General features: G+C 31.3%; 3 protein-coding genes across 4 annotated transcripts; all 3 read left to right on the plus strand.

The window, feature by feature from the left end:
• The first annotated feature begins 7,250 nt into the window (after positions 1 to 7,250).
• LOC118031267 (lanC-like protein GCL1) lies at positions 7,251 to 12,671 on the plus strand. The gene is made up of 5 exons (XM_035035623.2): positions 7,251 to 7,675; positions 8,446 to 8,633; positions 9,652 to 9,763; positions 11,257 to 11,727; positions 12,187 to 12,671. Exons 1-5 carry the CDS (start codon positions 7,523 to 7,525, stop codon positions 12,526 to 12,528), a joined length of 1,266 nt encoding a protein of 421 aa, XP_034891514.1. The 5' UTR covers positions 7,251 to 7,522; the 3' UTR covers positions 12,529 to 12,671.
• Positions 12,672 to 15,462: 2,791 nt separating this feature from the next.
• LOC118031277 (serine/threonine-protein kinase SAPK2) lies at positions 15,463 to 18,229 on the plus strand. The gene is made up of 9 exons (XM_035035633.2): positions 15,463 to 15,826; positions 16,093 to 16,167; positions 16,593 to 16,694; positions 16,792 to 16,845; positions 16,961 to 17,053; positions 17,144 to 17,236; positions 17,335 to 17,439; positions 17,526 to 17,624; positions 17,748 to 18,229. Exons 1-9 carry the CDS (start codon positions 15,707 to 15,709, stop codon positions 18,027 to 18,029), a joined length of 1,023 nt encoding a protein of 340 aa, XP_034891524.1. The 5' UTR covers positions 15,463 to 15,706; the 3' UTR covers positions 18,030 to 18,229.
• A 1,702-nt stretch (positions 18,230 to 19,931) lies between these two features.
• On the plus strand, positions 19,932 to 22,262 carry LOC118031288 (small ribosomal subunit protein eS6). Of its 2 annotated transcripts, XR_012169819.1 has the most exons (7): positions 19,932 to 20,087; positions 20,181 to 20,245; positions 20,981 to 21,038; positions 21,137 to 21,245; positions 21,340 to 21,612; positions 21,759 to 22,055; positions 22,177 to 22,262. XR_012169819.1 is itself a non-coding variant. In XM_035035652.2 (6 exons), the coding sequence occupies exons 1-6, from the start codon at positions 20,082 to 20,084 to the stop codon at positions 21,995 to 21,997; spliced, it is 750 nt and encodes a 249-aa protein (XP_034891543.1). In that variant the 5' UTR covers positions 19,932 to 20,081; the 3' UTR covers positions 21,998 to 22,262. The 2 variants fall into 2 exon arrangements, 1 of the variants encoding a protein (XP_034891543.1); XM_035035652.2 differs by having other exon boundaries at positions 21,759 to 22,262.
• The last annotated feature ends 1,416 nt before the right edge of the window (positions 22,263 to 23,678 follow it).

Below are 23,678 nucleotides of genomic sequence, written 5' to 3' on the forward strand. Positions count from 1 at the left end.
GGCTTTGGCCATAGACTTGTTATGATATATCACTTCACCAAATGAAACTTCTAAGAAAATCCGGTGAATTTTCCAAGGTTGAGTCTCCTTTAGGTTGCAATCTACTTCATCAAGCCTACTTTCTTGTTACTATCTTTTTTTTTTTTACTTGAAACGACTTCGGAAAACTCAAAAGAAAATTTCCTGAATTTCCTGACTAAGATCAAGTTTGATTTAGCTTATGCTGTAAGTAAAGGAATATTATTGAAAATTATTGATATCTCTTGTGAGGCTTGTACGGCTAGGTTTTCTTATAAATATATATTATTTAACCTTAATTTAATATACAAGTGAAATATACCTCCCTGTTCATATATTAATAGAGAAATTGTCGAACCATATATATTAAATCTAAGCATTCTTTTTTTATTTTTTTATAATATTATTGTTTCAGGTCTCACATAGCTTCCAACCTAGATCATGATCATCAATTTTGTTTCTCACACTTTGAATTTGATTGAGGCTGCTTAAAGTCATTTTCACAGTTCCATGTATGTTCCCATGTAGGCTACGGCTAGAATATGTTTTTTTCATCAGTAAAAAGAAGACATCCTAACGATGCAAGTATGTTTTAAAAAGTTTTTTTTTTTTAAAAATAAAAACAAGGCGACCGTTAGAAAAAAATGAATTGGATCCTGTAAATAAAAATTAAAAGTGATGAAATTAAAATTTTAATCAATTAAATATGAAATAATAAAAGTAAAGAAAAAAATAACAAATAGAAATATCAAAGATAATCAGTGTCATTTTTGAAAATTCAAAAAAAAAAAATCATATAAAAGGCAAATAGAGAAAAAATAGAATCTAATCGCTAATGATATAAATGTTGAATTGTGAAAATAAAAAATATAAGATAAAAAAAATAATAGAGTTCATACTCCAACTAAATAAATGTTGAAGAAATAAAATTTAAAAAACACAAGTTTAAAGAAAGTAGAAAAAAAAAAAGCAAACCCGGGTAAACCTCTCAAACCCGGGTTAATATCTAAAACCAATACTCAAGCTAAGTAAAGAAGCTTAATTTTCAATTAATCTAATATCGAAAGATGAATTAAAAAAAAATATTAATTTAAAAAATCTACTAAAACAAAAAAAAATAATAAAGAAAACGATTATCAAATTTGAAATAAAAAATTAAGGAGGATGCTATTTAAAAATATAAACTAAAAAAATATCTCAAATAATACAAAAAGATTAAAAAAATTAAAGGGGGTGAAATTGAAAAATAATTTTATTTTTATAAAATTATTTCAAACATAAAGGATAAAATTGAAAAAAAAAAATTTAAATAATTAGCCAAAAAAACCTAATAAACAACAACAAATAAAAAGACTTGAAATAATCTGGGTCATTTTCAAGACCAATGAGAAATTATACATAAAGCAAATAAATAAAAAAAAATGGAACCCCTTACTCAAATTGAATAAATACTAAAGAATGAAAATAAAAAAAATTTATTTATATAAAATAAAAAATAGATGAATTAGAATAATATCCTAAAAAAATCAAACATAAACAAAATAATTTTTAAAAAATTCTATAAAAAAAATACAAAACCCATGACTTATATTATGAGATTGAGATAAACCCATTAAAAAGAAATCAAAGATAATCACCAAACTAATATATAAAAAAACTAATGCCGAACAATAATATTGTATAGGAAAATTTGAAAAACAAAGATGTCGAATAACATTCACTTTTTAAACTCGTGATCCGGGTCATTAGATCAAAAATGCTATAAATAAAAAAAACTATGAAGCTGAATACTTAATAAATTAAATATCAAAAGAAAAAATAAAGAAAAAAAAAATCAATTACACAAAAAGAATCTAAGAAAATTTTTTTAATTAAAAGAATAAGGGTGAAAATAAAATAAAAATTAATTAGAGGGAAACCAAAAGCTTTTAATTCTAGTGTTAAATTGAATTGAAAAATATCTTTAACAAAATAATAAACAAATCAAAAGAATGAAAGTTAAATTAGAAAAAAAAAACAATATAAACTTTGATTGAAAGATGAAATTCAAAGCCAATAAAACTTTTAACAAAAATGTCAAGAAAATAAATTAAAAATTAAAAGAATAAGAACTGAAATAAATAAAAAACATGTGAGAAATTGTAATTGAAGGATAAAATTGAAAACAAATAAATTTTTTATAAAGAAAATAAGAAATAAAAATAATAAAGATTGAAATTGAAAAAGAAAAAACACCGAGAACAATTGTATATTTTATCTAGCAGAAGAGAAAAAAAAAGAAAAAAACAACTACTGATAAGAATCTAATCATCATATATCATTACGCGTCCACATAATAAGTTAAAAAAACATGATGACACTTTCAAAGGCATTATATAAATGTCATATTTTGCTATTGAATAGCGTTCTATACGCCTATGAAATGAAGTAAGTAAATTATAATTAACTTGGATGAATGCAATCGGATATTTCTCAGTTTAGAAATGTGTTCTTAAAAAATACCAATATGGGATTTAATAGCAGTGGAAGGCAGTAAATTTCTTCCTTATCTAAAGTGATTAAGCGACTGTTATTTGTTTTTGGTTGTACCATCGTGTTCTTCATTTGCCAGGTCAGGAGACGAAATTCCTTCAGTTGTTAGTGAGGATTCGTACTGTGTTTGCCTCCCTATTTTTAATTTTTTTCTTTTTCATTTTTTGAAAATAGCCTTTTTTCATTGTTACTTGGGTGGGATGTCATTTCTCATAATAAATAATGGAGGTAAAAAGTCAAATTTAGGGATAAAAAGGGATAAAAAGCTGGAACACAAACAAAGAACAAGAAAAAATTGGACAGAAAGTGGCTGCTACAAACAAAGAACGATATTGATTGAACCGAAATATAAAAAAGAAATAAAACACGAAGACAGGACATGAAAACCGCCCAAAGAAGTTGTTTCTGAAGTGTGTGTGTGTATATAGGTGTCCCACTACGAGATTTAACAATTTTATTAACAAAATTTTTTTTATAGTGTAAGAACATATATTGTATCGATAATTATTTTACCAACAAAGTTACCAATAAAAATGCTTCGTTGGTAAATCTTTTCATCGATAATTTTTTGTCTTGTTGGTAAATGCATTAGTAATAAAAAAAAATAGTATTATTGACGAAACAAACGCATGGTAATAATATTTTTTTATTACCAACAGGATTTACAGACGGAATTACTGTCAGTAATTATTTAAAAACATTAAAAAAATTTATTTTATAAAATTATAAAATAATTAAATTAACATAAATCAACACTCTATAATATATACTCAAAATACTTGGAAAAAAGAATAAGAAAATCAACTCAAATAAATTTGCAACAAATAAATAAAATGAAAAAATAAATTAAAATAAAAAAATTCATATGAAAAAAATAAAGTTGTAATTGCTAAAAATTTAAAAATCCTATAAATATACCAACTAAAAATTGATCTCAGATGAAAAAAAAAAATCTCACAACAACATTTATACAGTTATTAAGAACAAACACAAATAAAAACAAAATAAAAAAAAATATAGTGAAAAAAAATCATGAAAAAAAAGAAGAAAAAAAATCTTACCTTAATGTAGTTGCAAGTGAAGCTAAGGAGATAAATTTTTTTTCCGTAAAGCATATTAATTAAAAAAAAAACTAAGAGGATAAAAGAAGCAGACATACTCGAGTATGGAGGAAAAGAAAAGGAGATGAGGAGACAAAAGAAAGAAAGAAATAGATATTGATTTTTTTTACATATAGTGAAGAAGAAGAAGAATAATAATAATAATAAGAAATGAGTCTGTCTCTTGTGAAATAAAGGGGATTCAGGCTTTTTATTGGGGCACATTAGCGACAGATTTACAAACCGCTAATTGAATATTAATATTTTTTAATTATTTCATCGGTAATATTTAATTTAAATTTTTAATTTCGTAAAAATATTTTTCAGAAACCGCCAACAATTACCGATGATTTTTCAATCCGTAGGTGATTCCGTCTGTAATATTTAAATAAAAATTTAAAATTACTTGAATTTTTTTAGAAAACTGTCAAATAACACCGACGACTTTTCAATATGTTAGTGATTTTGTCTATAAAGAATAACAATTAATATTGCAATTGGAAAGTGAACAGTTCTGGAGCTCTTTGGAATATACTGACGGAAAATTCCGTTGATGATTCCCTTTGTAATTGACATGATAAATAATGTTCATATTTTACTGACGGATTTATCGATGGAATTTATTCCATCAGTAATTCTATTAGTAAAAATGACACATCATCATTTATTTTTTTACTTTGTTTTAATTTTTTTTCTACCGTAATTCCCCGGTATTTTTGTTTGTATTTATCGATTTTCTGATAGTGTCTGGGCAGCTTGCGTATACCTTGACTAATCTCACAAGCCTTAAAGTTAACGACAATATAAACCTCTAATGGCCTTGAGATTTGTGAAACTCGAATTTGTGATTTTTATAAAGCAAACTTATGGTCTGACCATTTGAAATACATCTCTTATAGTTTACACATATTTTATAACAAGATAAACTTGTTATAATTAAAAGGAAATGAAGGTGTAAATAAAATATAAATCATCTTTTATAGTAAGATAAACTTCTTAATGATTTAAAGTTAAACAACCTTTAATCATGATATATAGATCCATTTTCGTTGTTTTTCTTTTTAGGTTTCACATTTTATGATATATGCTTTCAATTAACTTAAATAAAAAGATTTGGTTTAAATATTCTCACTTTTAAGTTTTTGTCTGAAAAGATAATCTTAATTAATTTCTTTAACGTATTTCACACTTGTCATCACATGATGGGAACATACTATTTAAAAATGTAATTTAATTTTTGGCTAATTTATCGGTTTTGCATATATGTGTATATGATGGACAATTTAAGGTAATGTTTTAATTTAATAGCTTTATCCACAAATTAAGGTAGCACCACGTACGCAAAACAAAAAAAAAGAAGATATTGATTGATGTTTCAACAAGACGTTGGTGGTTCCTAGTTCAATCAATGTTCCATAATCATGACTTCCAACCAGCGGCTGGTATTTACACACCATTCTCCGTCCATGGTATTGTTTGAAAGTGATTTTTAATCCTGTTTTTTTTTTTTTTGTTAATTTTTTTAAAATTATATATTTTTAGTATTTTTAAATAGTTTTGATATGATGATATAACAATAAAATTTTAAAAATAAAAATAATATTATTTTAATATTTTTTTCAAGTGAAAAATATTTTGAAAAACAATTATTACCAGATTCTTAAACTGAGTTTTGAAACCAAACTTAGCCTAAGGCTTAGGTCATGGGATTTTCTAGGTCACCGGATTTTAACCAGGTCATTTTTTTTTTTTTTTATGAATTAAAATGATATTATTTTAATAAAAAAAAATTAACAAATTACAACCAGATTTTATAAAGTTAACCACCAAAATCACCTCCAATTATAACTTTCTCTATTTTTTTTTAAATCCAACTCAGTTTCAACATCAAGTTAACAGGGAGGAACCGGTCAAGTGAGGTCGGATTTCAAAATTATTCTCTTAACCATTCTCCATAATTCCAAGCACTTGAAAACAACATGGGCTACACAAATGCTTTTTCTAGTTCAATCAATGTTCCATATAATCATGACATCTAACCAGCGGCTGGTATTTACACATCATTCTCCGTCCATAGTATTATTAGGAAGTGACTTTTAATCTGTTTTTATTTTAAATTATTAAAAAATAATTTTTTAAATATTTTTGTATTGTTTTAATATACTAATATTAAAAATAAAATTTTAAAAATAAAAAAATATTTTTTAATACTTTTTTATTTTAAAAAATATTTTTAAAAAAATCATTATCATAATTTTAAACATTTTTTTATAACTCTAAACACATGAAAACAACCTGGCTATGCACGCAAATATATATATAAAACATTTAAAGTAATTTATTTTTATTAATGTACTGGTCTCATACATAATATAATATTTCAAATTTTTTTAAAAAATTATTTTAATTAATGTGTAAACTATCATAAGACCATAAAGATTTATAAAGATCGGAAAAGAAAGAAAGATAGATAAACTTATTTAGTTTATATCATTTCATAATTGTGTATTTTAATAATTTAAAATTATTTTTTTGTTAATAATTCATTCAATAAAACTCTATATTTGAGAAATAATTTAAATTAGCGTAAATAGTTAAATGTCATGCAATTGTTATGTTAATTGGATATAATATTGACAAACAATTCTCACAGAATGATGTTATGTGACATGCACATGACCAATTAATGAAAAGAAAATCTCTCGCCTAATCCTTAATTAAGCTGCTTTGCACGTGACTTTTCATCCCCTCTCTCTTTCTCTAATCGTTAGACACAAACATATTTAATCTAAAATTTAAATCCAAATTTCTCCCAATAAACCATTAGAAACTCTTTCAAAATTGGATACGACTTGAACCCATTAATTACCTAAACACTTTGAAAAATTAATTGAAGATGTTTTTATTATTTATATGAATAATAAACACATTAATATACTTGTTTAATTTTTTGCTGTAATTTAGATGATTGACAAGCATATATAAGTGTAGGTGTTGCGGGTTAAAGAGCTGGTAGAGGAAATAAAAACAAAATAAACAAATGCAAACAACAATTAAAATAAATAAATAAAAAGTTAAGTGTGCACGGTCTATTATTGGTGGGCCAAGTGTTAGGCTTGACCCCTTTTTATCATTTTCTATTTTTTTTTTTGGTTTTTTGACTTTTCTAAAAAATTCACTAGTTTCCTTTACTTTTCAGTTTTGAATGGTTCTTAAATACTATTATAAATTTTTTATTTGAGTTTCAATAATTTATTTTTCAATTATTTTATAAATGATATGAAATTAAATAATCATGCTAGTAATAAATTATTCATAAAAATTGATTTTTTTTTTAGAATTTCTAAATAGATTTGAAACATATTTTAGATTTAATAATAATATCAAGGAATTTCCTTAAACTTGCATATTTATTTTTATATTTAGAAGAATCTTGGTTCCGCACGTAAGCATAAAACTAGTATAATAACTATTAAACCGAACTCAACCAATTTTACAATCGTATCAAATAATTGAACTATTCACCGTAATTAAATACCTAACAAAGGCTATCAATATTTATCCATTGAGCAGACAACGTACGTGGCAATTGTAAAAATATCCCCCTCTTCTACTTCTACACCGCCAATATTCGAAACCGTAACCTAACACCAAAACACACACACAGTCACACACACACACTCACACTCCGTCACATCGCATTTTCGTTTCTCCTCTTTGCCTTCCTTCCTGGGTTACCCTAAAAGAAAAAGGGAAACCGAAATCCTCTAACAATCAAAGCTAGACGCAGAAAGTGAAGTTGAGAGCTCGGATAGATAAGGGATATTGAGAGAGATCTTCTTTTCTTTCTACAACAAGAGGAGAAATTAACCATGTCATATGTGGTGGGGGTAGCTTCTCAAGAGAACCACGAGGAGAACAACAACGAACGGCTAGATTTGACTCACCGCATGGATCCAACGTCCACAGATATGCTACTCCCTCATGAAACTCTTCTCAGAGCTGCCATTTCTCTCAAGAACCAGGTATGCATTTCTTATGTTTTTGCCTCTGTACAGGTCGACCTTGTAGTCCTCTGTTCATGGGTTCTTGTCATAAAAAATAAAAAAAAAACTTGAGAAGATGACTTAAGCAAGAGAGATGTCTATTTTATTTTAATTTCTACAAACATTAAAAATGAATTGTAATGCATGTTGCCGTCCGATAACCCATAATTTTCTTTTGTTTTGGCCGGATTAGTCCATTTGTAGATGAGCTAACAGTTTATCTGGCACTCTTTATCTTTCGAGAAATATTAAGTTTGAAACTCTTTTTTTTTTTTTGTAACAAAAGAATCTTTTTCTTCAATGAAATTAAAAGTTTACATATTTAGTATTTTTCCCAACTTTATATGCAGAACATCTAAAAGGAATTTTCATCACCATTTTTCTTCAACTTTTTTACCATCATGGTAAATAACAAATATACAATAAGTATCATACTTGAGGGTCTAGCCCATTGGTCAACAGCAAAACTTGTCTTTACGAAGGTCCTGGGTTCGATCCTCAAGAGTACCAGCCTGTCACCCCTGCGGTGCCTTACCTGTCTACTGGGCTTGCAGGATGTTCAGTGGACCCGGGGAATAGTCGTGGTGCGCGTAAGCTGGCCCGGACACCCCGGGTTACAAAAAAAAAAAAATATATACAATAAGTATCTTTTAAGAAAAAAGAAATTATATTAAAAAATTACAGGGCGTCTCGTGAGCGTGTGGTTTGGGCGATCTAAGGCAGGTCAATTATTGTGTTGTACTATGCAGGTAGTTGAAGTGACGTGGGAAAGAGATGGTAAAACAGGTACGGGTATTGACCCGACAGTGTATACGGGTTTGCTCGGGACAGCTTTCACCTGCATGCGGTCGTACGAAGTTACCGGTGACGAGCAGGACTTGCTATTGTGCTCCGAAATTGTTGACACATGTTCCGTTTCCGCACGGACCTCCTCTAGGTAAATTATGGGCTGTGACCCAGAATATTCACGTATTCGTACTTCACTATGCCGACATGAATTATGGTATTTGTGTAAAAAATGAGGTTAAATCTTAAAGACAACATTTTAGAGAATTTAAAAGAATGAAAAATGTTGCTCTAAAACAACTGGATTGTTCTAATAATTATTCACCATTGGATTTCAAATCTTACCTAGTTAAGAGTCTCTGTATTCCGTGGAAAATGTTTTTTTTAGTATGAAACCACCATTAGAAAATAAATTAATGAAAAACAGTGTAATTCTTTTATTACCATCATTTTTGGATTGTGTTTGAAAAGTAATTTTTTTCATAGCAAAAATATACATAAGAAAGAAAACATTTTCGCAAAATAAATATGCATCAATCTTCTAATTATGGCACACATAAGTTGTTTTAAGTGAATGAAAAGATTTAATCCGGGTATGTAAAAGATATTTTAAGAGTGTCACTCATTAAATTATATATAAAAAAAGAGCAATAAATATTTCTTTCTTTCTTTCTTTTGGTTAGGTATCTTGATTAAGGGCTATAAATAAATCTAAGTTATCAACCTCCCCATTGAATGAGTTTCCACGTGAATGATTAGTAAGTCTTGCTTCAGTTCCATTTCAGTGAATGTCCACATCGTTCATGTGGAAACAAATTCAATAACTTCGGTGGTCCAATTTGTTTAAATCAAGCAACTTTTGTCTCCTAAATTAACCAAAATGGTTATGGACTGACACTGCCGATTATCAAATCTTCTGTGTGAAATCCACACGGGGTGTGTTGTTGTAACAAGCAAATTAAATCAATAGCTCAAAGAAATCTCAGATGCAGGAAGGTTGATATGATAGAATAAGATGAAGCAATGATGGATGAGTATTTTTTTTTTTTTTTTGAAATTAGAGAAATGACCACCCTGATTGCACAGCAATGATTTTTTCTTTTGGCTCTGTTTTCTTTTGTCCCCTCTCTCTCTCTCTCTCTGATATGGTTGAAGTGGTGGATGTATAGGCACATCACCTTCTTATGTGGAAGAGGAGGTTTATATGCACTTGGAGCCGTGGCTGCTAGCTACAAGGGGGACCGCAGAAGACGTGACTTCTTTTTGAATCTTTTCCTTGAGGTACCATCAAATATATCCATTTTCATCTCTATCAATTCCTAATATCCTCTGTCAAATATATATATAGCATAATATCTTGCCTACCCAGAAGAAAACAAATTTAAGATATAGGAATATCTTTTGGGGCCATGAAAGATGCTTGATCCAAGCATGTCGTTCATAAAACCCAATTATATGAGTTAGCTGTTCACATATACTTGCACATGACCCTTTTCTTCAGAGAAGAGCTTTTACTGAATTTCTTCCCCTGTGGATCCAGTTCTATACATTTTATATTTGTCCGTCATCCAAAATCCTTCACTGCGGTTGGCAACACTTACTCGACATTACTTTCTTGAAGTTTATTGGTACCTTAGAGGCATTCATAAAAAAGAAAAAAGAATCTGGACAATCACAATTGGATCTTTCAAGCAATATGAGCTAATAATCACTCTACTGCCAAGCTCAGACCTAACACTAATGAGACGATTGCTTTAATTGTTATTATGGATGCCTATAGAATGGGAAGGCATCATTTTAACTTAGAAACTGATCAATTTGTTGCTTTCCAGATGTGGCCCAACACCTTATCTTCTTGTCTACTGTAGGTAATTTATTCCTTCTTTTTGGGAATGTGGTCCAGTAGTCTTGTGGGAACTTAGCGTAAATGCTCAGTCCGTTGCCATATATGCAAGCAAACAACTGGTGTTGTGCATAGTGTCTTCGTCAATTCCAAATTTCCTTTTTCCACGTGTTGAAAATGATAGGTGCCTCCAATGTTTGGTGCCGGTACACTGCTATGACTCGTACTATTCTATGATACAAGCTTATAGCTCACCGTAGTGGGTGGGGACACCTTTGAGTCATGAGACATTAGTTTTGGCCTCCGTGGTTCAATCTGATACAGTACCCACTTGCAGTTTGTCTGTTCGTTGAATTATTAGCTAGGTTGCCTTTGCCCTTCGGAAGGCAAAGAGTTAGATGCACCGTCCATTATACCATGAACATCTGCGCTTGTTCTGGATTTCACTAAACATTTACCTTCTCTTCACTTCGGTGCCTGGTAGCATGGCTTTAATTGCCAGATTATTATATCTTATTATTGAACACTTTAAATTAACGTTTTAGTAATCTTCTCATACGTCTTTCTTTCCGGCCCTTAATTTGGAAGCGGCAGTAGTTCCAAACAAAATAAGATGATGATATAATTCCACAAATTGAAGGGGTCCTTCTGTTTCATGAGCTGTTAACTTTTTTTTCCCTATCAGGACTCCTGCTCTTATGCTAGAACTAGAAGTACAGTATCTCAGGGGATAATTGATGGGGCAACATGCCTTGTCCTTTTCTAAACCATCAGGTTTAAAAATAATTATGATTTTTCATCCAACCTAATCTGCTTAACCTCATCAAAATGACGATGATTTTTCACCTAATCTATAACTGGGACAGTTTTTGTCAACTGACTCAATCCAATGGAAAACAACAATCTTACTATATGTTTGACTGATTTATAGGTTGCACAAGAGAGAGCCCTCCCCGTTGGACCTGAGGAAGGTGGTTTTGGGATGTCGTATGAGCTTATGTATGGGAGAGCTGGGTTTTTATGGGCTGCTTTGTTCATCAACAAGCATCTTGGCGAAGGGACATTGCCTTGTGATCTTCTTATGCCTGTTGTTGATGCTGTTTTAGCTGGGGGAAGGGCAGGGGCATCTGATAATGCTGCTTGCCCACTGATGTACAGATGGCATGGGACCAGATACTGGGGTGCGGCCAATGGCCTTGCTGGAATCTTGCAAGTGCTACTTCACTTTCCTCTCTCCATTGAGGATGTCGAGGATGTTAAGGCAACTTTAAGGTACATGATGAGCAACCGGTTCCCTCATAGTGGAAATTACCCTTCAAGCGAAGGAAACCCGAGGGACAAATTGGTGCAGTGGTCTCATGGTGCAACTGGCATGGCCATCACCCTCTGCAAGGCATCTGAGGTAGGCAATTGATACTCAGTCAAGTTCATTTGATAGTGTTCGTGCATTTGGATCCATCCATGGTGACAATTTTACATAAGGAAAAAGCTACACTACTCATGCTCAACCCAGCTTCTTCTATCACATATTATTACACTGGTTTAATTTCAAACATTGCGCATCAAAGTTGCAAAAATTGCTGACTTGACACTGTACTTTGCTTAAGCCTAAACAGTGATTCATGTAGCAAATTATGCAAATAGGAATTGCATTTGAAAGTAGGAATAGTTGGAAATTGCAGTTATATTATAACTGCTGATAGTTATAAATATAAGAGGACGTACAGAGTCTTAACTGTTCTGGTGTATAATGAAGCAATTACCTATTAAAATGAGAAACACATATATTGAATCCAAGAATTTTATCAGTCTACCATTGAGGGTTAATTGTTGGTGCTAACAACTCTTACTGTTTCTGCAGATGTTTCCAAATGATAGAGAGTTCCGAAATGCTGCCATAGAAGCAGGGGAAGTTGTTTGGAAGAGTGGGTTAGTGAAGAAGGTAGGCCTTGCCGATGGTGCGGCAGGAAACGCTTATGCCTTCCTTTCCCTTTATCGTCTTACTGGAGAGAGCATATATGAGGAGAGAGCAAATGCGTTTGCAAGCTTCCTGTATCATAATGCTAGTGAACTTGTGACAATAGGGGATGCTCGTGGAGCTAATCATGCCTTTTCTCTTTTCCAAGGACTAGCCGGAACAGCTTGCCTTTGGTTTGATATTCTCAAACCTGAGAGTTCCAGGTTCCCAGGTTATGAACTTTAAGTGAAACAGTTTAGCTGAAATCTACATTATGCGTGTGGAATTTAAGGCTAACATGTATGTAGTAAGAGTGTAACTTCAACGCTATAATTCTAAATATGAAGAAAACTCGGATATAGATATCTTTCCAAGGTTTTATTTACTAATGATATGCGTCATCATGGTTCTAAATGGTTTCTCTGTGATGTCTTGCTTTTTGCATCGAGTCTTTTAATAAACTAAGCATCCACGCAAGAACGTTATACCGATGAGCCAAGCTGTTGAAGCGACGATTTGAACACAATTTGTGTCTGATAACTTGTAATTGATAGACAAGATTAGACATGACTACAAACACTATAATCCTGGTTTTCTGGGTTTTTCTTCATGTGCTCTTCAAACTATTTCCCTTAGATCCTCATCTTTGGCTTGGTGTATATATCTACCTGCATGCTCTATACGAGCGTGTCTTGGGTTCTATCTAATTTGATGTCAGTTGAAATGATTTGGTGGGAATGCCATCTTCACTCCACTTAATTTGGAACAAACCAATAATGCTACATGCTTGATTGGAGTCATCTGTGTGCGATCATGTGCCAAGAATGCATGGTGGCATACTATTGGAACAGCTGCTGGCGTAGGTTGTACTGCAGAAATTCATCCAATAGTGAAGTAGAAGAACAAGAACTCAATGCTTCCATTGATTGATTTTGTACTTACCCTTTTAAGAATACGGTTTAGACTTCGATGTGTTGGGTCTCAAATCCACTCAACTTCCTAATCAAACAACACAGTCTTCTTGTCTTATGGATCACTCATCACTTATCTATGAGTCGACACTTCAGATGTGAAAGGTCGACGTGCACCTCAGATATCACATCATTTGCAATACTGAACGGACATACTTCGAGTTAATTGTTTCTGCTGGGAGAAGCCATTGATTAGTCAGAAGTTCCGGTAGCAAGAACATGCTTTTAATCTAGTCGACGTCTTGCTAAATCCAAAGGGTATCGCAAATGATGTGAGATGAACATCACACCCTACTATTCACGGGTCAAAGTGAAGCCGTGGTGCTCGGAGAATGATCATGCTGACGGGGGGTGGCGGGGTGGACTGGACTGGTCAATTTTTTAGAGGGTTAACGGTAGCTGCAAAGCACACGTGTATGATTTTGTGGTCGGTCGAATAACTCGAGGAAAATGTTTGGTAATGTGTTCCAAAAACACTTTGCCTATCAACGGAGTAGTGATTCATTTAAACTATTCTTTGATTCAATCATAAAACCGGGGGCTTTTTTATGGTTTTTGGATTTGGTCCAAGTCACTATCATCACAAGTTCCATAAGCTTGCTGATTTGGATTGACATTGGTTCAAATCATCAAAATTACTGAAGAAGCAAAGATAACTTTACAAGCACAAGGAAAAGATGCCTAATTATATACGTAAATGGGCACAGAACAGCTTACTAGGTCATGAATAACGATCCAACAATTGTAAATTTTTTTTTTTTGAACTGGAATGATGCAAGAAGAAGCCAGACTTTGCTGCTGCCGAAGTACGAAATAGGACTATAATGATCCGTGGGTACACCTCTTCAAACTCGTTCCTCTATCTTATCCTTAAAGATGGAAATGAGGTCATAGATCTGGCAATTGCCAGATTGTTCATTTGCTCGGTCAACTGTAATAATGTGTAGGAGATGCATACAGTATCGAACAAAGATTTGTCCACTTGCTGGGTAGTTGAGTTGATAGAGGATAAAAAAAATACTGGGAAAAGTATTATATGATGTTGCGGTGATCGTCTTTTTGGATTGAAAATGATATGGATAAAAAACATAAGAAATTCTCTTACTTTATGGTAAAAAAACGAATGACCTAGGTAGCAAAATAATATATATATATATATATATATAAAAGGCATTATAGTCATTTTGTTTATTTTTAAAATCTGATTTTACCTAGGTTGCAAAATGAAATATTTAAAACCTTGTTTGTGAAGTGAAAAAAGAGTAAACCATAGGAAAGCTTAGATTAATTTTCCCTTATTTTTTAAATTTGAAAAATAAAATAAGAGGTCAACCTTTGATTTTTTTATTTTATTGAAAGGTGAAATTGATTTTTTTTTTAAATTAAAAAAAAACTACAAAAAATTAACAATTAAAAAAAATAAAGATTAAATATAAAATAATAACAATAAAATAGGAGGATAATTCATAATTTTTGATACGCCAATGCGAGTTTAGAGGAAATGAGATATAAAAAAAAGAATAAAAAAATAAAAAGCCTTTAATTATAAACTACCATGATACAAACAACACGAGTCACCCTATAAAAAAGATCACGATATGCCATTGCTAGAGGAGGCTGTGCATGCTACTAGAGCATTGCGGCCTCCTTCACTCTCTAGCATGTGTAGTGTACACGCTACCCAAACTTACATTGCTTATTAACTACAACCCCTCATATTGTTTCAAAATACAATTTGATTCTTAATTTAAATATGTTTTGACAAATCAAGTATAATTCGAGCACTAAACCTTTTCCCTAATATTGCAAAACTCTTATATCTAGACAACCAAAATAAAACATTAAATCAATTCTCAACAAAAAAAAAAAACTAAGAGGGTCAAATTAAAAAAAAAAACAACCACAAGAAAAATTGATGACAGCTAATTCAAGTCATATATTAAGTTAATTCACTATTCATATAAATAGTAAAAATATAAGGAACTTTAATGTTTTAGTTGTGTTTATAATTCCTAAAAAATATTTACCCAAATCAAATGCAAAATAATCACTATTTATTATATTATTATCAAATATAACTTTATCATGATATATTTTTTTAATTTTTTTTTTTATCTCCACCATCTCTGTCTAAAACATTTTCTAAATAGCTTTCCTGTCCTTGTCTGCTGACACCGTTCTCAGCTTCCAATGACTTTTACTTTCATTTTCCTTTGACGGACCATTAATAGCAGGGCACCTTCACACAATCACTTAGCGCACAGTGTCCGCAGGGGGCAGCTTTTTCATTCGCGGCCATGAAAATCTATGTAGATTCTCAACGCAAACAAATAATGAGGCAGGCAGTGCTAGAGAAAAAGGATAGAATATATATAGAGGGCATCAGAGTAGTCGGTCTTCATTGTTTCCTAGTTTCCTTCATTATTTAACTTAATATAGTTAGCTAGCTACCAATGGAACGTTATGAGATTTTGAAAGATATTGGGTCAGGGAACTTTGGTTTTGCCAAGCTAGCTAGAGAGATCAAGACCGGTGAACTCTATGCTGTAAAGTATATTGAAAGAGGCCAAAAGGTGATCTATGTTTAGCTTCATGATTTCTCTCTGAATTTTTCCATGTGGAATTTCATAAAGATGTGTTAAGTGTTTGTTGAAGATAAGATTTTGCGTAGTAGATGCTGTGCCTGTGTGTTTTATTCTCATGGTCTTGTATGGGCTGTGCTAGTTTCTTCATATATTAATCTAGGCTGGGGGACCCTTTTTTTTATGAAGTTTCTTTCAACTTGGTGTTCTATTTTATCTGATGATAGTGATTCTGGAGTGCTGTTTGGTTTCTGCAGATTGATGAGCATGTTCACAGAGAGATTATGAACCACAGGTCGTTGAAGCATCCCGATATAATTAGATTCAAAGAGGTACGCGAAGTGTCATGTATTTTCTTCTTATTAGATTAACAAAAGTGAAAGAATTTTGTTTGACTTGGTCCTTCAACTCAAAGTAAAGATGGATATAGTATTTCTCTCAACTCTCATATAATTTTGAAAGAATATGAAATGATATGGAAGTTTCAGTTATAATCTATGCAATTTCTTTCATTCAAAATGGAGGCTTTGATATATAAAAAAATGCTTTTAGCCATGTGCTTCTCATGTCAATAGGACACTCATTCTTGATGCCAAGAATTGTAAGAACTTGAAGATTTTGAATCTTGAAAAGGATTTTGAAGTCCAAACACCAAATTACATTTAGTTACCAAAATTCGAAACCAAGAGCCTTGCCTTCGCTCTTCAATGTGCCTTTGCATGCTGCAAGTTTCAGGACAGGTGAATTCGTTGTGCAGGTTCTGCTAACACCAACTCATTTAGCCATAGTCATGGAATATGCAGCTGGTGGAGAACTTTTTGAGAGAATATGCAATAATGGTAGATTCAGTGAGGATGAGGCAAGGATAGCAAAGAACAGAACATTTTTCATATTTTGACGTCTTGTTTATGTGGGAGTTTAATCATTTAATTTTTGGTTCCTTCAAATATTATCAGGCAACATTTTTCTTTCAACAACTCATATCAGGAGTCAGTCACTGCCATTCTATGGTACTAATTCCTATCAATCTTCATTATCGATTAGTACAGACACAGTCCATGCTTATTTTGACTCTGCCTATTACTTCCTCTTCAATAACTAATCAATCACTCTCTTTTTCTGTAGCAAATTTGCCATAGAGATCTTAAGTTGGAAAACACCCTCTTAGATGGAAGCACAGCGCCGCGTCTTAAGATCTGTGACTTTGGCTATTCGAAGGCAATGAACTTACTGATTTGCCTTACATAGAAGACATTTGATTGTAAACCAGACATTTGATAATCAATGTTTTACCCACACTTTGTGCAGTCTTCTGTGCTGCATTCCCAACCCAAGTCTGCTGTGGGAGCACCGGCCTATATTGCTCCAGAAGTCTTGTCAAGAAAGGAGTACGATGGGAAGGTATTTAAGACCTTTTCAATCTTGTTTTTGCTCATCTCGTTTTGGACCACTTTGGTCACCTAAACCCTAGCATTACTATTTGACTCTTCGAATTATAGATTGCAGATGTTTGGTCTTGCGGGGTTACCTTGTATGTGATGCTGGTTGGGGCTTATCCATTTGAAGATCCTGAAGATCCAAGAAACTTCAAAAAAACAATTCACGTTAGTTAACAGCTTTAATATTGAATGACCCCATTGCTACCATGATTTGATGTGTTAGTAAGAATAGACTGTTTGACCAACGACAGCGGATTCTTAGTGTCCACTACTCAATTCCAGACTACGTTCGAGTTTCCAAGGAATGCAGGCATCTTCTGTCTCTGATTTTTGTAGCAAATCCTGAAAAGGTAACAGAGAGAACTTTCATTTGCTGCTCAGCGCTCTATTACGTAGTACTTACTGTAGTTCTTTTTCTTTTTTCTTTTTTTGGGGGGGGTGGGGGGTTTCCTTTTCTCTATATCATTTTGCAGAGAATTACTATCCCAGAAATCAAAAGGCACCCTTGGTTTCTGAAGAACTTGCCTGTAGAGTTAACTGAAGAGGAGGGTGGCAGCTTACAAATTGACGATGCAAAAGAGGAATCACAACGTATTGAAGAGATATCAGCTATGATTCAAGAGGCTAGGAAACCTGCAGAGGGGCACAGAATAGGCGGAGAAGTTTTTGGTGGGAGCATGGATCCTGATGATATAGATGCTGACGCAGACATAGATGATAGCGAGACAAGTGGTGATTTTGTCTGTGCTTTGTGAAATGCCAGCTTTACAAATCACGCATAGCTTTGCTTTACTATCCTGATATTACCGAGAAGGAGGTTGAGGATGAGGTCTTTCTTTTCTTAGCTATGGGAATCAAACGATCAGTACAGTGGGGTGGCTGTTTAACACCCTAGGTCTGGTTTTTTTCCTTTCGTTTTCCTATAATTAAAAGTGCTATAATTTTACTTTGAACATGCAAGATGAAGTTAAAATTGTTTTTTTAAAGTATTTTTTATTTAAAATATATTAAAATAATAATTTTTTTTTTTTAAAAAATTATTATTAACATTAACTTAATAAAATTATCTAAAAACGTTAAAAAAAATTAAAACAATTGGGCCAAAAAAACAAATATTATCTTACTATTGTCATCCATGTTGTATTATGTTTTGATCATTGAGTAATATGTCGTGAAGATATTATTTGTAAAAATAGTAGTATTTAAAATTGACTTATCATGTTTTTAGCTGATTTAATTCTTACAAACAGAAAATAATAAGCTTCATAATAAACTATTATATTTCTTATTGAAAGCATTGATAGCTTATTTTTATCCAAATTGAATAAACAAGTTGTCTTATAAAGAATTTTTAATTAAATCATATAAAAATTATTATAACATAAACTAGTTGAATGAACAAGTTTAAAGAAAAAAAATGGAAGCAAAGAAAAAACAAATTCATAACAATTAATCTTAGTCAATTTGTTAAACTCATAACTCGGGTTATGAACTCCACTAGGTTGAATTAGTTTTTTTAATTTTATTACATTATAAAAATACAATAATTGATTTACAATTAAGTAAGTATTAAAGAGTAAAATTCAATAAAAATGAAATATTTAAAAATGAAATAGAAAATAAAACAAAAAATAAAAAATAATGGTTTAATTGATTTTTTTTTTAATTTTATTCTTTAATATTGAGTTTATTAAGAATTTAGCTTAATAATTTTTTCATTTCTTTTATTGGGTTATTACATACAGTCTTATTATCTCATATCACAAAATTATTAGGTTAACTCATATTAATTCAATATGTTATTATCTCAATATTTAAAAAGAAAATGTTTTTTTAAATTTTTTTTGAATGAGATTATAATTTTACTTGATATCTGAAGTTGTCTTTAAATCTTTCGAGTTGATTAGATCATATCGAATTAATTTTCATAAAATTAATTTTTTTGTACTAAAAAACATGTTAACAATACTTTAGTACATGCCAATAATCTAATACATGCTTAAAATCCTAAGATATTAGAATATTGATAAAGAACACAATAATGAAAAAAAAAATTTTTCTAAATAGAATAACTTTCTAATCTTTGGCCGCCATAACCAAATTTGATATTACTAGAATTCAAACTTAAGATTTTAGAAGGAGCAAAGCCCTAAACTTCTTGGATTATTAACCACAACTCAAAAGCCCTGAGCAAAACTTTATTTGGATGTTTTAATATGTGTCTATATATATTACCTTTAAAATTATATAAAATTCCATAATCGTACCATATTATTGTTTCATCTAGTTATGTAAAATTACATTTGATTAATATTTTGGAATAGAAAAAACAAATACAGTACAAAAATATATTTAGTTAAAAAAAAAAATTATGAATAAAAAAAAATATTTCTAGTTCAATTTTAAAATAAATTTTTATATTTTCAAACTTTAAAGCTGAGAAATATATCCTTTCTATATCTGTTATCAATGTCTCTCTTTTATCAAAAAAAAAAAAACTGAAATAGTAACCAAACTACCATGTAGGATTCATATTTTGTTATATTATTAAGTAAAGCCCAACAATATATCAAGCCCAAGAGCCCAGAAGTAAGCAATACCCAAAACTATATTCCACGTGTCTTCATCTAAACCCAACTACACATTTAACCAATTGATTTAAGCCACACGCAAGAACCCCCTCTCCATATAAAAACAAAAGACAAAACCCTAATGCGCCACAACACAGAGAAACCCTAATAGAGCAGGAAGAGACACTCTCTCCTTAACACAACCTGTGTGCCGTGTAGTGAGAGACTCCATTCAAAATGAAGGTTCAATTTTTAATCTCTTTTACTGTCTTTCTTTCTTTGGCAAAACCTTTATTTGTTTTCTGACTTGTTTTCATTTTTTTTTTTTATGGGCAGTTTAACATTGCAAACCCAACTACCGGGTGCCAGAAGAAGCTTGAAATCGATGATGACCAGAAATTGTACGGTTCTCTCTTTTTAGCATTTCATTGGTTTTGCTGTCTTGTGTAGATTAGGTGTGTGTTTTGAGATTTTGGAATTTTAAGTGATTTGTGAGCTCAAGTCATCGAAATTGAGCTTCTTAGATATGATGCTGGTATGTGTATGAAAAAGTATGATTCCTTTTTTTTCTTCTCTTCTTAATTTTAAATGGGCACATCGGTTTATCTTAATTGTGTGTTTGCATTTTAGGTCATCATGGAACTAAAAAGTAGTGTTGATTTTCATGAGGTGAATGATAGGAACTTAACCTATGAAATTTTGGGGTTTTATTATTCTCCATCTGGGGTCAGATCTCATAGGTTTGCGTAGATTTCTTTTCAGGGGAAAACTGCGGTTTAGTTTAGCATAATGCATCCTGAAATACGATGAATATAGTGTAATCCAAAATGTATCTTAATGTCGATATGTATTTTCTAGACCTTGAGGATAAATATGCACTGGAACTGTAAGTTTAGTCTATTTTTATCCTTCTAATTCCAATTCCACGAAAAATACTGAACAATTATTTAGCAGTTCTGACCACTAATGTGATTTTGTTCTTACAATTTAGCCATTTTCACAAAGTATTAGAAGTCCTACTTGGTGTGTCTGTGCATAAGTATCCCCTAGCAATTATCAATTCACTTTCATCATCTTAGCGGACTTATGGGAAAACTTTCCTCTTAGTTTTTAATCTTTTATTATTTTTATGGCAGGCGGGCATTCTTTGACAAGAGGATCTCACAAGAAGTCAGTGGAGATGCACTGGGTGAGGTATGCTTTTGCCAGGAGTTGACTGGCTGAGCTAGTGTTTCAAAGTTATGTTGTATTTTTTATTTTCTCTTCTCAACACATCTGGTTGTATTATACAGGAATTCAAAGGTTATGTATTTAAGATTATGGGAGGGTGTGACAAGCAGGGTTTCCCAATGAAGCAAGGAGTTCTAACTCCAGGCCGTGTTCGTCTTTTGCTGTACAGAGGTTTGTGGATTTGTGCCTTGGCATGTGTTTCTAAGCGTGTGGTATTTGTTTTTTTGCAGGATTTAGCTAATTCATATACAATGCTCATTAACAGGTACCCCTTGCTTCCGTGGATATGGCAGGAGAAATGGAGAGCGCAGAAGGAAGTCTGTTCGGGGATGCATTGTTAGTCAAGATCTCTCAGTTTTGAACTTGGTCATCGTGAAGAAGGGTGAGAATGATCTTCCTGGCCTGACAGATGTTGAGAAGCCAAGGATGAGAGGTCCAAAGAGGGCATCAAAGATCAGGAAACTGTTTAACCTCTCTAAGGAGGATGATGTTCGGAAGTATGTTAACACATACCGCCGGACATTTACAACCAAATCTGGTCAGTAGCTGTCTCGTTATTCCTTTATTTATTATTTTATTTGAATTTGATAAGGACTCAGAAAGTTAATTGCTAGATCATGATATGGTAAAGTTAAGCATTACCTTAACAAAAATAACAAGGCACTTTTTTTCCTGGATCTTCAGGCAAGAAGGTTAGCAAAGCTCCCAAAATTCAAAGGTTGGTTACTCCCCTGACTTTGCAAAGGAAGCGTGCAAGAATATCTGACAAGAAGAAGAGAATCTCAAAGGCTAAGGCTGAGGCAGCAGAGTATCAGAAGCTTCTCGCTACCAGGCTGAAGGAGCAGCGTGAGCGCCGCAGTGAGAGCTTGGCAAAGAAGAGATCTAGACTATCTGTTGCCTCAAAGCCCTCAGTTGTGGCTTAAAGTGTTTTGTAACTTGGTCCATGAGTAATGTCAGTGCTGAATTTCTCAATAGCTCAAGGTAATTTTGGTTGTTATTTGGATTGTTGGCGTTAATTTTTAGATATTCAATGATTTCAAGCATCTGAGTTTTTTGGTTTTGCTTCCATTATGTTGTGGAATGTGTAACTGTCTTCTTTCAGATATTTTTGGCTTGCCAAGTCAATTCTGGATTCATGGTGTGTACTTGGATGCTTGAATCCTCAAATTTACGAGGTCTACTTGGTCATGAAGCAATCTCATCTGAATGTTAAATTGTTTTTGGGTTTCTCTTTAGATCACATCCGTCAGTTTGTCCTTGAAATAAAACAAATCAATTTGATTGTCTGGGGTATCTATGGGTTACCTTGGAAAAACGCATCATGTCTATTTTAATTATTATTTGATTGAATAAAAAAATAATTTTAATAAATGAATTTAGCAAGTTCAAGTGGATAAATATATTTTTGCTGCTAGATTTTGATTGTCTGGGGTTTCTATGGGAGATTGATATCGCTGAAGGGATAATTATGTTTGGTTAGAAATAATTTTTTATTAAAATTAAAATTTTTTTTAAAATTGAGGTTGAAATTTTGGTTTAACTTTAAATGCATTTTTTTTTTGTTTAAAATGGTTTTTTTAAAATTATTTTTACAAATATATTTTCATCTTAAAATAAATTTAGTTTGTTTTTATTATAAGCTATTTTTGAAAAACATACTCTTAAATTGTAAATCAAAGTAAATTTTTTTAATTCATGTTAAATAGAATCTTACCGTCTTTATTTCTTATATTAACAACCTACGTTATTTTAACTATACTTTTTTCTTTAACCACCACCACACCACAGGTATAGTCATAATCCACTTTTTAAGTTAAATTAAAAAAAAAAAAATTAAAAAGTTCAATCTTTCACTTCATTGTATATCAAAACATAAATCACCGTGGATCCAAACAGTAGAATCAATCTCATATTTTTAGCACATTAAAATAATTTAATTACCTTAAAAGCAAAAAAAAATATTAAATTGGTGTCTAAGTGTTTTTTTTTTTTTTTTTTTATATATATATCATTTTACTTTTTTAAACATAGTAAAATAATTAAATTACACTTAAAATTATAAATTACTAAATTACTCAGGGGATTTTTTTTTTTTTGTATTGTAATCAAGTTAATCGAAAAGTAATTTATTAATTTAATAAATATAAATATTATTTTAAAAAAATAATCAATGTGTGCATTACACATGTGAGGGGGGCTTTTGATGGCCAAATAGTGACATTCAAGTTGTCTCAGTGACCCCTCCAACCATGGGTAGTATAAGTGATTAAAAGGAGATTCAGTTTGGCATCAATAATTTTTTTCTTTTTTTCCCTTTCTCTTTCCTCTTTGATTTCTGTGTGTTTTACCCTCCAAATTCTTAAAACAACTTTATGTCAAGCCCTCTAATTTATTAAAACAAGAGAGAATCATGTTTTTGAAGTTGTGTTTTGATTATATAAGCAAATTACAAAAACAACTTTAGTCTTATTTAAATTAGTTGGGTTATTGTTTTATTTATCTTTTAGTTATTTTTAGACATTTAAAGATACTTAGAGCCTCTATTTAAATTTATTTTCATTGGATTATTATCACTTTATTAGGTTTATCTATATTCATTAGGGA

Source organism: Populus alba, chromosome 5 (genome assembly GCF_005239225.2).
Source record: "Populus alba chromosome 5, ASM523922v2, whole genome shotgun sequence".
NCBI lineage: Eukaryota > Viridiplantae > Streptophyta > Magnoliopsida > Malpighiales > Salicaceae > Populus > Populus alba.